The 16,381-nt window shown below is 36.1% G+C and overlaps 1 protein-coding gene across 2 annotated transcripts in view; it reads right to left on the bottom strand.

Annotated features, from left to right (window-relative positions):
- Nucleotides 1-5,393: 5,393 nt before the first annotated feature.
- The window catches only part of PPP6C (protein phosphatase 6 catalytic subunit), a 28,689-nt gene continuing 17,701 nt past the window's right edge, over nt 5,394-16,381 (bottom strand). Inside the window, exons 3-7 of one of the 2 annotated variants that reach the window (XM_079706826.1) lie at nt 12,029-12,094; nt 10,861-11,002; nt 7,497-7,576; nt 7,105-7,314; nt 5,394-6,191 (exon numbers count right to left, since the gene is read on the bottom strand). In XM_079706826.1, coding sequence (XP_079562952.1) covers nt 5,943-6,191; nt 7,105-7,314; nt 7,497-7,576; nt 10,861-11,002; nt 12,029-12,094 — 747 coding nt within the window. In that variant the 3' untranslated portion in view covers nt 5,394-5,942. The remainder of the gene's footprint in view (nt 6,192-7,104; nt 7,315-7,496; nt 7,577-10,860; nt 11,003-12,028; nt 12,095-16,381) is intronic. The other variant, XM_079706827.1, reaches the window with a different exon arrangement.

The raw sequence follows: 16,381 nt of genomic DNA, 5'->3' as shown, positions 1-16,381 counted from the left end.
GTAGTGTGGCCGAAAGCCTGGAGGCCGATTGGACGCTCGGGCCGTCATATCCCGCCACCTAGAGTTTGGTTGAGACTGCAGGTGGCGGCAGAGGTGCCTTAGAGGCTGCTAACACTGCCGGGGAGATCTAAGCGCCACCGTGCGGTCGAAAGTAAAAACTGCATCTCCGGCGCCAGACACCTGCGGCGGGCAGGTTCTTCTGGCTCTGAGTCCTGCATCCCACACACCTGCTGGCGCCCCTCAACACTGCACCACGCCAGGAGCAACAGCTACGCGCTGCAATTTCCCAAACTCCTCTGGCAGGTGCGACACTGAGGTAAGTCTCCAAAATGAGCTTCATTTTGAACCACCTCATATCCGGTCCCTGACTGCATCATGCTGAAATGGTTAGCGCTCACAGATAACACTTCACAGAGGATCCGGCAAGAAAACTGTAAGAATCTATCAATATAAAGTGTGGTTTAGATGCTCAATCCTCTGCAGAAGAGATCGCAAGCTTGGGTGCAGGCTTCCAAGAAAGCAAGAGATTTTTAAAATAAATTACCAAGAAAGGAAAATCAACCCTGCAAACAGAATTGATGCCGTAACCAAAAGCAATGTGTTCGGTTCTTAAATGCCTAAATGGAACTGACCCCTGAATGTGTTGCTAACCGTTCTGTGATACTGCAGATGTTTGTGACTTCTACTCCAGCGAATCAATTTTAAAATAAATTTCCTTGCATTTTTAGTGTTGACAGACCTAAGCATGCAAGACTACCAGCACATAAGCATTATAAATCAGTTACCTTTTCTCTTCTACTTTAACAAGGCCATCCTTGAAAATAAGACATAACTCATTAACATATTAACAAAATTCTTCCTCTAAGGTGGAATCCCCTTCAGTCTTTCTGCAATCCTGTGTAGTTTTTGTTTGGTAGATCCTCGGCATCTATTTGGAGCTGGGAGGAGGCATAAAACTTTCTCTTAAGCTACTTCTGTTTTATCAGAATATGCTTTTATGCATCAATAATGTGACAGCTTAGAGTTATACACACCAAAAGTTTGGGGACAAATCTCTTACTGATCTTCACAAATGGTAAAAATGAGACTACTATAGTTTTTCATAAAGCCGAATTTATTTGGTGTAAAGGGCTGTCCTTTATTCTGAGATGGCTCTTTTTACATCTTTCCTTCTATAAAATGATGATGGTAAATTGTAATGGGACCTTTAAATGGCACTGACAAGGAAAAAAAAAAAAGTTGAGCATCTGTTGGCTCCCCAAATTAATATTTTACATAATCCCAAGATAACAGAACCATAAATCCCCTCAATACCAACAAACAATATCCACCCTTATAATCACGAAGCCAGAAAAGAGAGAACCTCAGAATCATTTGTCAGAGAAGACTAGGGCAGATGTGGTAGGAGGAGTCCTGGTGGGGAGGATCAACTTACTAGGAGACTAATCTTGAATGTCACTCATTATGTTTCTTAAAATATGAATTAAAATCATCCGCTTGGTTTTCAAGGTCTTTCGCAATTGGCCAACGCCTCTCTGATACATGGTATTGTCAATAGAGCTGCAGCTATTCATTTCTTACGCTTTCCCAAGGAGTACCCTCAAGTTTACCTTCATATCATGTCCAAGTTCTAGTAATCCCTGCTTCTGTGCTTTTACTATATGAAATGGCCCATCATTCTAGTATACATTTAATTCACACTTCCTCTTTTAAGCCTTCCCCAATTACTCCATGTTACCTCAAACATTTCCTTCTCCAAATTTGTTGTACTTAAACTACACTATGTCAGCAATTATATATTGCCTTGGATTATTCTTACTTCCCAACTACACTGAATTTGGGCAAATGATATGTAAGTGGGCCCTCAATAAATGGCAGCTTTGGGCCAGGGACTGGGTATTTTATATGTGCTATTTTTAATCCTGAGATCAACCCTGTATGGCATTCTTATTTTAGACACAGAATTTTAAGATTCAGAAAACCCAACTTGCTCAGGGTCACAAAGCTACAATAACCAATATTGCTTAAGATGTACTACTCTAGGATGCCCTAAAGGGGTTCACATTGCAGCTCTCTTGTGCAACCCTGGGCAAGTTACCTATGATCTCTAAGTGTGTTTTCTTGTCTGAAGAAAAAAAAAAAAGGTACTACAGTCATTGAGCCATAGTAGGGGTGACACAAAATAGGGCATGTACAGCATTTAGCTAAGTGTGCTCAATACAGGTTAGCTGCTATTACTGGCAGAGCTGGGGTTTTTACCTAGATTGATCCCAAAGCCTAAATTCTTTCCACTATTCCATTGCCTCCATACAGTCTTTTATAACCCATTCCCATTTATATAAAAAAGCAAAGTGCTGAGAACAGTAGCTGCCCAGGGACTGAGTGGAATATACTTACATAATAATTATTTTTGTTGATACACACACACAAAATTCATAAATTTCATGCATTTTTGAATTAAGCAAACATTTGAATGATCCAAGCCAGCATAAGCTTACTATCATGAGTAATATGCCTTACGAAAGGCACATATTCACCAAGTGATTAACAAGGAAACAGAAAACTAGTAAGAGGGGAATAGGGTCCTTCTCCAAGCATCTACTGTGTTTGGTTTCATGCTAGAGGACTTTCCAAATGCTTCTTTTTGGTGTTTTACTACTGTATATTTCATCAGCATGACTGCACAGTTTAAATACACAATTGAAAGAGCTGTGATGATCTCATGAAGCTGGGTTCTGGGCACTGGATCCAGGACGTAACAATGAACTGGAACACTGAAGAGTCAAATGCATAACAAGAAAAGTTTCACTTCTGTTTACTAGTCAAGCAACTAAGTGAAGGAATAAGCATTTTTTAATTTTTAAATTGTGTTATATAAAATGCTAACTTCTTGTCGGGACAGACTGCATTAGATAAAATTTTTTGCCAAACTTCCTATAATCTTTTTATTAATTTACAGAGAGAATATAGCACCTTTCATCCAAAGAACTGAAGGTGCTTTACAAACATTAGCATTTAGAAAACAAGTACATTTAAAAATCTGGATTCTTGCTGTTAAATCTCTTCGACTCCAGATACACAATTTTTTGGAGGCTGATGGAAAGCAATTCTGTTTCTCACAACCAAAGAGGCTCAGAAAGAGTTCGGATTTGCTTTCACAGTACAGGCATTTTCCAAAACCTGGTGCTGGGCTTACAAAGCAAAAACACACAAATCTTAATGCAAAGAACAATATTTCAAACCTTATTTCAAAAGTGAAACACCGGGTTTAAGACATCAAAATCTTCCAACAGTTCTAGACATCTGGACAGAGTAGGAGCTGATGCAGGTTGCATATTAAAGATGTGCTCTTGGTCCAGGCTTTTTAGGATCACACCCAAATGAACACATTTAGAGTTGTGAGATTTTTCAGGAAAAAGCATTAACCTAGGAAAAGCTAGCCAAGAGCATATCAGGAAAATGAGGAAAGGGGAGTCATTGGCAATTAAAAGTAGTCAGTTCTCACTAGAGCCTAGGACATTTTATTAGAAACCAAGTATATCATAGGCAAATAAAAATGGTTATTACCCCCATTAACACAACATAAGGGATTTTACATTCAGCCTAGATACAGGGAATAACAGAGCCTCATGCCTACAAATCTATGACTTGCAAGTATTTTCCACCACATGATTACTCTATATAGTACATAGCCCTTATTTATCAGAGGGATCCAAATATTCCTTTTAGGCTTACAGAGTCCAATACATTCACTCTCTCTTCCCTTTACATGTCTAAGAGTAAAAACTGTTTTTTTTTCATGCAAAAAGCCATTATTCAGTTGAAGAGAAAAAAATCAGGCAAAACAGAGATGGCAATTAAGGAATGGACAGAATATTATTGGCACATGCCCAACTAGTGACAAACAAATGCAGTACACCATGACTTAGAAATAAAAGTCACATTACACGGGTAACTAAAACAACTACATCAATCTAAGCTAAGGAGTGTCAAGTGGGAAGGAAGGGCTGAGGGTTACCAATTTTATTGGTACAACTTAAAAGCAGAAGAGAGAAAGCACTTAAATACAATTTATGGTAACAGAAAAAAAAAATACTGCAGAAAGCTGTTCAAAGACCACACCAAGTTGTCTGCATCATTCATTTCCAGTGTTTCACAATTAGTAAAATACATAGCTACATATCCCTGTAAGATAAAAATACCTTTCCCCCTGAATTACACTGGGGTCAGGGCAGTAAAACAAAGCTACTGACCCAACAGTTCAAGTGTGTGCAGCAAATGTCTTAGCCACTTCTTTCTTACAGCTATACAATTAAAAACTACACAAGGAGCTGTGTGGTTGGAGGAAAAAATCAAAACAGTATTGTGCTCGCTTAATAAAAGAAAAGCCCTGATGAAAAATTATGTGCCAAGAAGCTTAGACTATAAAGATTTTTATTGCATTTTTAGGTAACCTGGAAGTTCCTATCCTGAAGGGGGACAGTTGGTTTTCAAAACTACCTGAACAGATGCTAAAGTGCTTTATTAATTGGCTGGCTTCACAAAGATTTCCTGGAATGACAAAAATTAATTATAATAGTAAAGGGATACCAACTATTTCATAAAATGGTTAATCCCAGCATCATTTATGACCATAGTCATAAGAGACACTGGAACACTTGTCCTTATTAAGTGGACAGTTGCATATCAAGAACTGATCATCACAACCCTTTGGATATTCAAATTACTTACACAAAGCCGAAACATAGTATCACAGACCTTTACAAAAAAGGACAATTTGGTTTTTTCTACACTTTTAAAAATCTGCTTCAGATTACAGTTCACAAGTACAAGAGTCCTGACTTTTCAACCTTTCCAGTTGCAGTTAAAAAATGAACACTTTCTAAAAGTTAAGGTCAAGTGTTACAGTAAGAATGATTCCTATTGAAAAGTACATATATTTTACTTAATGATACTCATGATAGATTGTAAACTGGATTGATCACATTCTACTCAACTGGTATCAAATGAACACATCAGCATTACAAGTATTAAATGTTTTTCTATTACTAGAGAGGATATAAACCAAAACATTAATATGGCAGTTATTTCTTTAGGCACAGTTTAGTGATTTTTTTAAAATATATAGTATGGAATTTCATTTGAAGTTTTAAACTTAATAACCAAAGGGTCAAGAACTCTGATTAGGAAAAAAGAAAAAAAGAATAACTTTAAGCTAACAATGTACACTGTTTAAAATTTCTAATACTTTAACCTATCTGGGTTTTATTTAAGATTACTTTATTAAAAAATACAAGGAATCTGAAAAAAGATCAATACAATTATCTTAATGTACAAAGTCATAAGCTGTAGCAGTTTTTAAACTAAAATTTAAAAACACAACAAGGAGGGCAGCCCTTTAGACCAATTTATTTTATATCCATTTAAAATATCATCCAACAAAGGAAAATGAAGTTTACAGCTGGGACAGGTATACATAACTCGAGGCATTTGCAGTCCATCGTGCCCACTGAATAACAACTTTGCTGCTGAAATTTCTTAAAACTTACCGAACTAAAACAAAAGACTGAATAATACAAAAGGAGGAGTATTTCAGTGTAGTCTGTTCTGTCAATTGGCTTTTTTAAAAAAGGAAACATCCTGTTTCCCGTAGACCAGTAAATAAGCAGAGCTACATGCAACAGTGTGAGTATTAAGACATTTCTCAAGTCTTCTCAAATGAGTCCAAGGCGGGGATGGGATGGGGGAGAAAACTGATAGAAAAACATTGCTATAGACACCATAACAAACAATAAATTTAGATAATTTAAAATTAAAAAAAAAAAAGGCAAGAGGCAGCATTTCAGCAGCAAAGTGCTCAATAAAAAGTATATTGTAGAGGGTAATACACGAAAGTTGGGGTAAGAGGACAGAAAAATGGGTCAGCAGGATGGGCGAAGGCCTCAAAGGAAGTACGGCGTCGTTGTCCTGGGAGGAATAACACGTTCTGAATCTGGAACTGCCCGGAATAACTTTGGTTCTCTTGTATTTACATCTTTGAAGACCATGATCGAAGCAATATTTCCACAACGATAACAGTAATTAGGAGCAGACCATACTGTTACCAGCTTCTCATCAAACATAAATTTATAGCCTTCATGCACTAGTTGGTGTGCTCTGCAGATGAGCTTTAAGTTGTTGATATGAACAAACTGCAATTTAGAAAGGTTTTGTTAAGTATCCAGCACATTAAAAAAAAATCAACCTACATATATAAGAAAATAAGCATTTAAATAAAGTATAAATCCTGTAATTACTAAAGCTCTCATGATTATAGAATCCATTCTACAGTTATCCCCACTAATTTCCATAAGTTATAGAGCCACTTTGGCCTGAGTTATAGAAATCATAGTAACATAATTAGTTAGAAGTTTCTGAAAGAAAAGCATTCTGTAAGTGCTATCAGATATGAAACAAAGTTTTTATGGTTTAATAATAAATATATTACTATCAATATCTATCATTTACTGAGGCTTTAGTATGGCTCTTACAAAATTCTGAAAGAGATTTATTATCCTTCTCTTGCAACTTCAGGAACCAGAGGCTCAGACAGGATAAATCTAGCTCTCTGACTTCATTATGCTGGATTACTTCACCCTGTGGTGTGTGTGTGTATATATTTTTAACTGAAAGTAGTTAACCTCAAAAATATTGCTTATTCACAATAAATACATATGTCAAATCATTATGTTGTATACATAAAACTAATACAATGTTATATGTCAATTATATCTCAATTAAAAATATATATACAAAGAAATATATATATTAAAAAGTTGCCTATCTTGCCCTTGTTATCTCATTACTTAATTGCAATGTTTGAAAGAAAAGGACCATTTATTTTACACATAGTACCAATAGATGCTAAAGGAGGTGCTTTTATTACATGATCTCATTTAACCATTAAGGAAAGACATACAGGATAAACTAGACAAGAAATCTGATATCCATAGCCACCAAAGTTTGAGTAAACTAGACTAGAAGTTTGGTATCTATAGCCATCATAGTTCTTTATGTAGTCCATTAGCAACCAACAAACCACTTTTCCGAAAATGCTGGCTTTACCTCATTTGTGACCTTTGCACCAAAAAGCCAACCTGCTCCTCGGGGACTGATTGCCCAAGTATCCACATCTTCAGGATCTGACCAAACCAGATCACAAAATGCTCCTTTATGAGGAATTTCCTGATTCCGTTCAATGGTTCGAATTTGATCCAGTGTTTTGATATCAGGAGATAAACCACCATGAACACACAAAATCTGCTCATCTATTAACTAGCAAAAAAGGAAAACAAAGAGTTGAACATATAATAATAAACTCAGTCATATATCTAAATCCATCAGTGAGTGCTAATGATATCAATATAACTGAAATGGCAATTAGATAAAAATATGCCAAGTGTTACTGGCAGGAAAATACTTGAGTGTTTTTTTTTTAAAGATTTACATAAACTTACAGCTGCTACTGTGAGCATGTCAAAAACTTTGGTACAGTATCTCCAGGCATTAGCGTTTCCGTATTTGGTTTGGCACTCATCTATGAGAGAAACAAAGAGTTCTCATTAATGAAGTTCTGAATCTGCTGATAAAACTAAGGAATACAGGGGAGTTCCCTGGCAGTCCAGTGGTTAGGACTCAGCGCTTTTACTGCCGTGGCCCGGGTTCAATCCCTGGTCAAGGAACTAAGATCCTGCAAGCCATGAGGTGTGGCCAAAAAATAAATAAATAAAATAAGTAAAGAATACATCTAATACTGGGACAACAGAAATTTGCTTAAACTAGGATGGCAAGTTATGATATATAGTTAGCCCTAGTAGGTCCTCCATGTAGAACCAGAAGGAGACTAGTGTCTAACTAGTCTAAGAATGTGGTCCTGCTTTTCATTCCAGAAGTGGCTCTAAGAACCAGCTGAAATTATTAGTCAAAATGCTATAATCAAGAAGAGCTAAATATTAATTTCACATAACCCAAAGCAAAAGCTTTTGTCTTACTATTAATACTGGGGGGAATTTCCTGGCAGTCCGGTGGTTGGGACTCCACGCTTTCACTGCTGAGGGAGCAGGTTCCATCCCTGGTTGGGGAAGTGGGGCCCCGCAGGCCAAATAAATAAATAAATAAACTTAAAAAAAAAAAAAACTGGGCAATTCTATCAAACAGAGTAATGTATTTAATGTGACTACCTTATTCTAGCAGGATAATCAAACAAATTAGAGGAGCATGGATAATTCCCATTTCAACATTTTTCAGGCCTAGGTTGCCTCTTCTGAGATTTTCTGCAAATTGTGCAACTACATACTTGAGTTCCAGTAAGATGACCCCTGTAGTCATCACTAAGGACAAACTGCCAATCAGTTCTTACATATTCTCAGCTGAACATTCTCTCTGCTGTCTACAACAGTTAATAGGGTACATTATCTCTTCTCTCAGTTAATACCATGGAAGTTCTGCTCTTTGGCTTCTTCCTTAATTTCGAAAAAAAAATGGACATATCACTAATTGCCCTAAGTACAGCTGAAAATGATACAGGATATAAGACTGTGGGGTATGGTCAATCCTCATAATTTTCTAAATTATATCTCTACGTGAGGCAGGGTCCTTATTGTAAACGTCTCATGAGACAGCTCTAACATTGAGCTCAGTTTACCCGTACGAATCTTGTGAATTTTTCACCTTAACACGTAAGCAAAGCACTTGGTTCATAATAACTGCTAACCATATATTTATCAGTGTGAACTGAAGGCCCAATATAATAGCTATATATAGACATTTTTACTACTTTAAAATCAATGTTAAGTTCCATGATGACTAAAACTGTCTCCCTCCTGAGGAGCAGATGGGCTTCCTCTTATCAAAAAAAACCATAGATGAACACTAGAGCATAGCTTGGGATGAAAAAAAGTCAATACTAGACGTTGTGCTGTTGTCATTTTCTTCGGTCAAGGCATCTTGATTAAAATGTCCTCCTTCCTCTCCCCCCTTTACCTCTTTTGCCCTACACTGATATGTTGGTCAAATTCTGGGGTGTAATTATATATGTAACATTAATCTTACACAGTTGGAGCCAGTTGCTTTTACTGAGCTAACACCACATAATGTATTATCCAAAATACTGATTATTTTGCAAAAGAATCAAACACTTTTTATTCCAAATGATATTTGGCATTTTGTGAATGAAAATCTGAAGTAACTTGTAGAAAGGAGATAAATATTAGCCATCTAACTTTTCAATTCCTATTAATAGTTATATCAACAATAAATTGTCGGGGAGTTCCCTGGTGGCCTAGTAGTTAGGATTTGGGGCTTTCACTACTGTGGCCCGAGTTCAATCCCTGGTCGGGGAACTGAGATCCTACAAGACACGCGGTGCAGCCAAAAATAAATAAATAGATAGATAGATAACAATACGTTGTCAAAATTTCTCAATTTAATAATTGATAATGGCTGACAAAATCAGGAGAGTTCAGCTTATCTTTATAATGACAGAAGATAATTCAAACTATAAAGTCTAAAAACTAAAGGGTTATGAGATTAATATTTTCAAATCTCTCAATATCTGCCTTAATTGTGCTCAAGGAAAATTCTTCTTAATAATCTCAACAGGGCTTCCCTGGTGGCTCAGTGGTTAAGAATCCGTCTGCCAATGCAGGGGACACGGGTTCAAGCCCTGGTCCAGGAGGATCCCACATGCCGCGGAACAACTAAGCCCGGGCGCCACAACTACTGAGCCTGCGCTCTAGAGCCCGCGAGCCACAACTACTGAAGCCCACGTGCCTAGAGCCTGTGCTCCGCAACAAGAGAAGCCACTGCAATGAGAAGCCCGCGCACGGCAATGAAGAGTAGCCCTCGCTCGCCGCAACTAGAGAAAGCCCACGCACAGCAACGAAGACCCAATGCAGCCAAAAATAAATAAATAGATGGATAATAATAATAATCTCTACAGTTCCTCTATCTACCTTCTTCAAAGAGCTTCCTAACCTCATTTTGAAAAACTTTCAACCATATAAAAATTTTATGGAAGTAGCTATTTTGCTTTTAATGGCTGCATTCTATTTATGACCTGAGGTCCTAGTATTCTCTGGAGAAAGCACACAGATTTACAGTACATCCATACAGTATAATACAGTGCAGCTATAAAATAACATCAGTGAAGTGAAAAGGCTGATCACAATATTAAAAAACAAGTATGATCCCATTTTAGCTTGGGGTGTGTGTACACACATATGTATAAACACACACACACATACATATATATAGAATAGGTTCTCAAACTGAGTGTGCAAAACATTCCCTTTCAGCAGATTCTAAGGTCCCACCCCAAAAATGGCGCCTAGCAATCTACATTTTTAACAAGCATCCCAAATGATTCCAGTGAGATAAACTGAGGACTACACTTTGAAGCACTGATCTAGAAAGACATACACCAAAATGTTAAAAATGGTTCTCTCAGACTACTATGTATAAAATAATAAGCTACAAGGATATACTGTACAACACAGGGAATATAGTTAAGATTTTATAATAACTTTAAAAGGAGTATAATCTGTAAAAATATTGAATCACTATGTTGTACATCTGAAACTAATATAATATTGTAAATCAACTATACTTCAATTAAAAAAAAAAGAATGGTTCTCTCTACATATCAGTAGTCAGATTTTCAACTGACTGAGGGAAGAAAAGGAGTTAAAGGTGAGAAAGTGGAAAAAGATTATCTGTATTTTCTAACTTTACTATGAAAAGCACATGTATGACTTGTGTGGCTTTTTTTCCCAAAGAGGAAGGTAAATCAATATTCAGAATCAGAGAAATAGAAGGTCTTACCATAAAATCCATACACCTGTGTAATCTGTCTACTCTCATGATTTCCTCGCAAAAGTGTAATACGATCAGGCCATTTAGCCTTTAGTGCAAGAAGGTAAGTGAAGGTCTCCAAACTATAGTAACCTCTGTCTACAAAATCACCCTGTAAAGTAAAAATTTACAGTTACAAACAATACAATAGCAACAATATTTTTTAAAAATTATACCAAAGGGCACAAACTCAAGAGACACAGCCCAAAATAACAAAAATGAAGAGTTACACATTGAATTATTTGGAAATTGGGTTTTAACAAAAAATTCAAATGGAAATAAATAAGCTGTTCCTACTAAATGTTTGTGCTAGTCTTATGCTACAGGAGCCTACAGGAACCTGCTGTGCAATTCTCTCAAGGATTTTCCCCGCAAAACCACCATTTTTTCAATTCTCTGTTAGCTACATTAATAAATGTTTCTAAAAGATCATGTGTGAATCAAAAAACTTTAAATGAATTTCAAAAATCTTTTTAACTGTATCAAAAGAGCTGTCAACTTGAAGAAAATAGTTTTTTTATAAAAGCAATTACCATAATTATAACAGTATTCTACATTTAGCTTTGTATTTAACAACTGCATATGAGGATATACTATTTACACTTCCCATTTATGTTTTACTTGGGCCAATATTAGACCAATAGGAAAACAGCTAAAAGATTAGAAAAGTGACCCAGAAATTTTCAGAAGGAAGGAAAATAACAGAAGGACTCAGAAAAAGTTCAACAGTAACATTATATTATAGAAAGAAAGTAAGCAAATATCTACCTTAACAGCAAATGTGTTTATGTGTATATTAATCAATCCACAGATTAATAACAGGTGAAAATGAATGCTCAAAAAAATCTGATAAAATAACAGTAAACTGAAGATTTATGCCTTAAACCTGTGGTTCTGGGCTATTTTTCAGCCTAACCATTACTGAGGGCTACAACCCAGTCCTGTGTATACAGCAGTTTACAAAAGCAATTATTCTCAACTAGAGGACACAGCAAAATGTAGAAAAGCATAGAATCACCTTTTCATATATTTAAATAGTGATTGTCACATGGCAACGAAATTATTATATAATTTACATGTAGTAAGTCAGATCCCTTCCATTTAAAATAAGTACTTGATATCACTGGTGTTTACATACCATAAATATGTAGTTTGTGTCAGGAACCTGACCTCCAGTTCTGAATAGTTCACAAAGGTCATAAAACTATAAAAGAAAGGCAATATATGCTGATTACAAATTCCTGTGAAGGAGTAAAATAATAAAACTGAGGCCAAACTGTGTAAAGAAGCAGTTAATTAAGAGGACTTCAAATATTTACATTTATACAAAGAAATAAAGTGCAAACTAAACTGCCAAGCACACAGCTCCCAAGCCTTAAAAAAAAAAAAAGCACTAAAATGAAGCTCAGATATCACTAAAGTCATTCCTAAGTCATTAATGTTATAGGCAACCCCCTTTCAAATTTCTTTCATGCTTCTCCCCATCTATCACTTGAGAATTTGAAATCATTTATCAGTTACCTGTCAATAAGCTAACCCAATCACCTTGCCCCACCTTCAGCATCTATCTTAAAGAGACAAAAGATAAGGAAACAAGTGGATAAGAATTTCTTTCAAAGAATGAATTTACATGACACTTCATAGTGTCGTAAAGAGCAGATCAACCTACCTTCTTACACTCTACTTTGGAAGATGTGTACCCTCAGCTTCTACAGCTGTGGAGTCTTCTCAATAATCAGTAGAAAAAGAATAGTATATTTCATCATACTCTACTTGACTGAAAATTTAACTGACAAAAATGTGCGTTTGATAACTTCAGTCAACTCGATTATCCTAATCCTACTTCCTGAAGTCACAGTTTTTCTGACAAAGGATTTTAGATTAAAGGAACTGACTATAATATACCATACCAACTACAACCAATAATTTCCTTCACATCTATCTTTTACACTTGAAAGTAGTATTACTACTTAAATTTCTAACACTTAAAACAGTACAGAAATCTTAGTCATAGTGAACAAAACTGAAATTTAAAGATTAACTACCGAAATAACTACCCCCCCCCCCCCTCTCCCCCTCCCCAGCCCCCCCCCCCCCCCCCCCCCCCCCCCACCTAGATAAAATAAATATATATAGCATGTTTCGTAAGTCTGAAGAGTTGTCACTTGCTTAAAAAAAAAACTTTAGAAAGTTTAAAATAAAATTTTCCTATCTTCTTAAAATTAGCAAGCAAACAAATGAAACAAATTCAGTCTCAACTGGTAGACTATTATTTATTCAAAATATATGCTGTCCATTTCTACTAAGTGGAATCCCTTCCTTTGAAAGAATATACTTCTCACTTCCCACCACACAGATATATATATGATGTGTGTATGTATATCATATATCAGATATGTATAAGTAAAATCACACACAATATGAGCAGTGAAAAGTAAGTATATATATCTAAATACACTTTCAGTGTATATATATACACATACATATATGTGTCTGTGTTACTTTGGCCTAGTAACTCCTCTTCTGTGACTATATCCTAAAGGCAAAAAAAAAAAAAAAAAAAAAAAAAGCTGTATAACATAAAGAAAATGCATCATAGCATCATTTCTAATAACAGAAGAAACAACCTTTGTGACTAACGTAAGGGAATGTTAATAAAGTATGATCTACCAATTCAAAGACCTGGACCTTAGGCAGTCATAAATCATGATTATAATGGAAACTATGTAGCAAACTGGGAAAATGACTAGGGAAAAGAATGGAACACAAAACTATACCTCTAATATAACTATACAATTTTGTTATGTAAAAACTGAGTATGTACACACTCAAAGTCAGGAAGGAAACATTAAAAAGTTTTATGAAACAATTGCTTCTATAAAAGTGTGGTGAAAGAGTGAGTGTCCTTAGACTTTACTACTGATGTCTGTAGAAACACATTCTTGAATAAAAGCTTTGTAAGTTTCCATTTAACTTATATATATTTAATGGATGATCAAAAATTCTGCTTTGGGGACCCACAGTTCCTACTCCATACTGGTAGTTTTTTCCAAAATTCTTTAATATAATAAATATTTACTGAAAACATATGCAGACAATTAACCTTGTCACACATTACTGGAAGCCCATCTCATTATTTCACAAATAATTTCTACCATCTATTGTATGTTTTTCATATCACACACACTCCGTAAATGTTCTCATCTTAAAACAAAACCTATCCTGAGAAGTGGATTTTATTCCATTATTAGAGGCAAGGAAAGAGTTGGCTAACTCAGCAGTGTTTAAACTTTCTGGTTCCAGGACGCACTCATAGTCTTAAAAATTACAGGTCCCCAAAAAGCTTTTGTTTATACGTTATATGAATCAGTATTAACCATATTAGAAATTTAAAGTGTAACACATACCTTCATACAGGTATGTGTTACAAAAGGGAGGAAAATTTTAATAACCTTTAGAGATAATGGTGCATATTCTTCTTTTAATACATCAAAACTTGACAACTGGTCTCTTCTCAAACTCTGTTAGATAAGTTGGTCTAACACTTTGAGTGGGTAACACACTGGTTATTTGGAAAATGGAAATGACATTTCTTTATACATCATCAAAAAATATTTGTTAATTTAATCACTCACCTCATCAGAAAAGTCTTTTAAGTATCAGAAGCTAGTAGCCTCATGGTGGTAAACTCAAATTTTCTAAAATTCCAATATTTCACTTGAAAACTCAAATTCTGTCATCAGCAACAAATAACGTCAATTGTTTTCCTTGAAGTGACTGGCTCACTTCGTTCACTTTTGCAAAACAGTTGCCAAATACCTGTAGTTTGTCATTCATTCTCTCAAGTAAAAACAGTGTTCCATTTAAAAAAAGAGGCTATTTCAGCAGGAGATGCAAAGAACTGCACAAGTACTTTTCTTTTGAGCAAACCATTTTTCTTTGATATGCAGCAGATGTGCTTTATGCATACTTCCTATTTCATCACAGGGACTACTCAAAAGATGTATCTACTAAGGGGTCAAGAGTGCCAATTAATATTACTGCTTCATCAAGGACATTCTTAAGTGATACTGGCATTTTATTTTACTGTACATGCATGCATGCTGGTGAAGAATACAATGACAACCAGCATAGGCTGATGACACTCCCTTGATTCATGCTGAGGCACCAACAGTTTTACCCTCAGTTGATTTTGTGCCATCTTATAGATGATCAAGGGTCCACAGGCCATATTTAAAGAACTGAAGAGCTAGCTGAAATGGCTTCTTAAACAGCTGTTATGTACCCAAGCAGGACTTAACTTAAACCAAGCTCTGTCTGACAATGAAGTCTGCAATCTCCTCACTAGATTATGCTGTTTCAATGCTCCTCAGCAACTGTATGCTTGTCAACATTTCTTATGAGTTTATTTATACTCATAAACCAATCCTGCAATTCCAAAACTAGCCCAAGGGGAAGACAACTGTACAAGTCCCAAAAGATACACCTTACATTTGACTAGTCTGCAGACATTTAGAAGCTCCTCAAGTCCCATGCTTTTGATGAGCAATTGTTTTAAAGGGTCAAGTACAAGAGAAGCACGGCTCAATTTGGTAGTAGTCTTAAAATAACATGGGCTGGGAGTTCCCTGGGGGCCTAGTGGTTAGGATTCCAGGCTTTCACTGATGTGGCCCAGGTTCAATCCCTGGTCAGGGAAGTGAGATCCCACAAGCCGTGCAGCCAAAAAATAAATAAATAAATAATATGGACCATTGGGCACCCAAATGAGTTTCAAATCTCAGCTCTGTCCCTTAGTAGCTGTGCGAATTTGGGTTAATTCCTCAATCTTTCAACTCAGTTTCCTTCTCTACAAAATCCTACCTCATAGGAACCTTAAAAAAAAATTGACATGCAATATGTGAAAAAGTACATTATTAATGTCAAAACACAAGATAAATGAAAGCAAGAATTGTACATTTGACTGAAGGTATATATAATCTATCAGTAGAAGTGCAAATTTATTATCTGAATTAATTTTAGCAGTTTGAAGTTGTCTCTAACTTCCTGACCTCTGATTATGACTATAATTCATATTATTGAAAAGTCTTGGGGAATTCCCTGGCAGTTCAGTAGTTAGGACTCTGCACTTTCTTTTTTTTTCAGGCTCAGCGGCCATGGCCCACAGGCCCAGCCACTCCGCGGCATGTGGGATCTTCCCGGACTGGGGCACGAACCCATGTCCCCTGCATCGGCAGGCGGACTCTCAACCACTGCGCTACCAGGGAAGCCCAGGACTCTGCGCTTTCACTGCCAAGGGCACAGGTTCGATCCCTGGTCGGGAACTAAGATCCCACAAGCCTCATGCTGCGGCCAATAAACACAGGTAACCCCTCAATTTTAATATTATAATCAAGGGAAAGCATTACTTGGTTTATTCCAGCTTTTAGAAATATGTTAAGGCACTGCTTATATTAATATCCTTTATGTTAGCAAAGTACAAATATTTATTATA

Source organism: Hyperoodon ampullatus, assembly GCF_949752795.1.
Source record: "Hyperoodon ampullatus genome assembly, chromosome: 6".
NCBI lineage: Eukaryota > Metazoa > Chordata > Mammalia > Artiodactyla > Ziphiidae > Hyperoodon > Hyperoodon ampullatus.
This window is presented reverse-complemented; position numbering and strand designations above follow the sequence as displayed.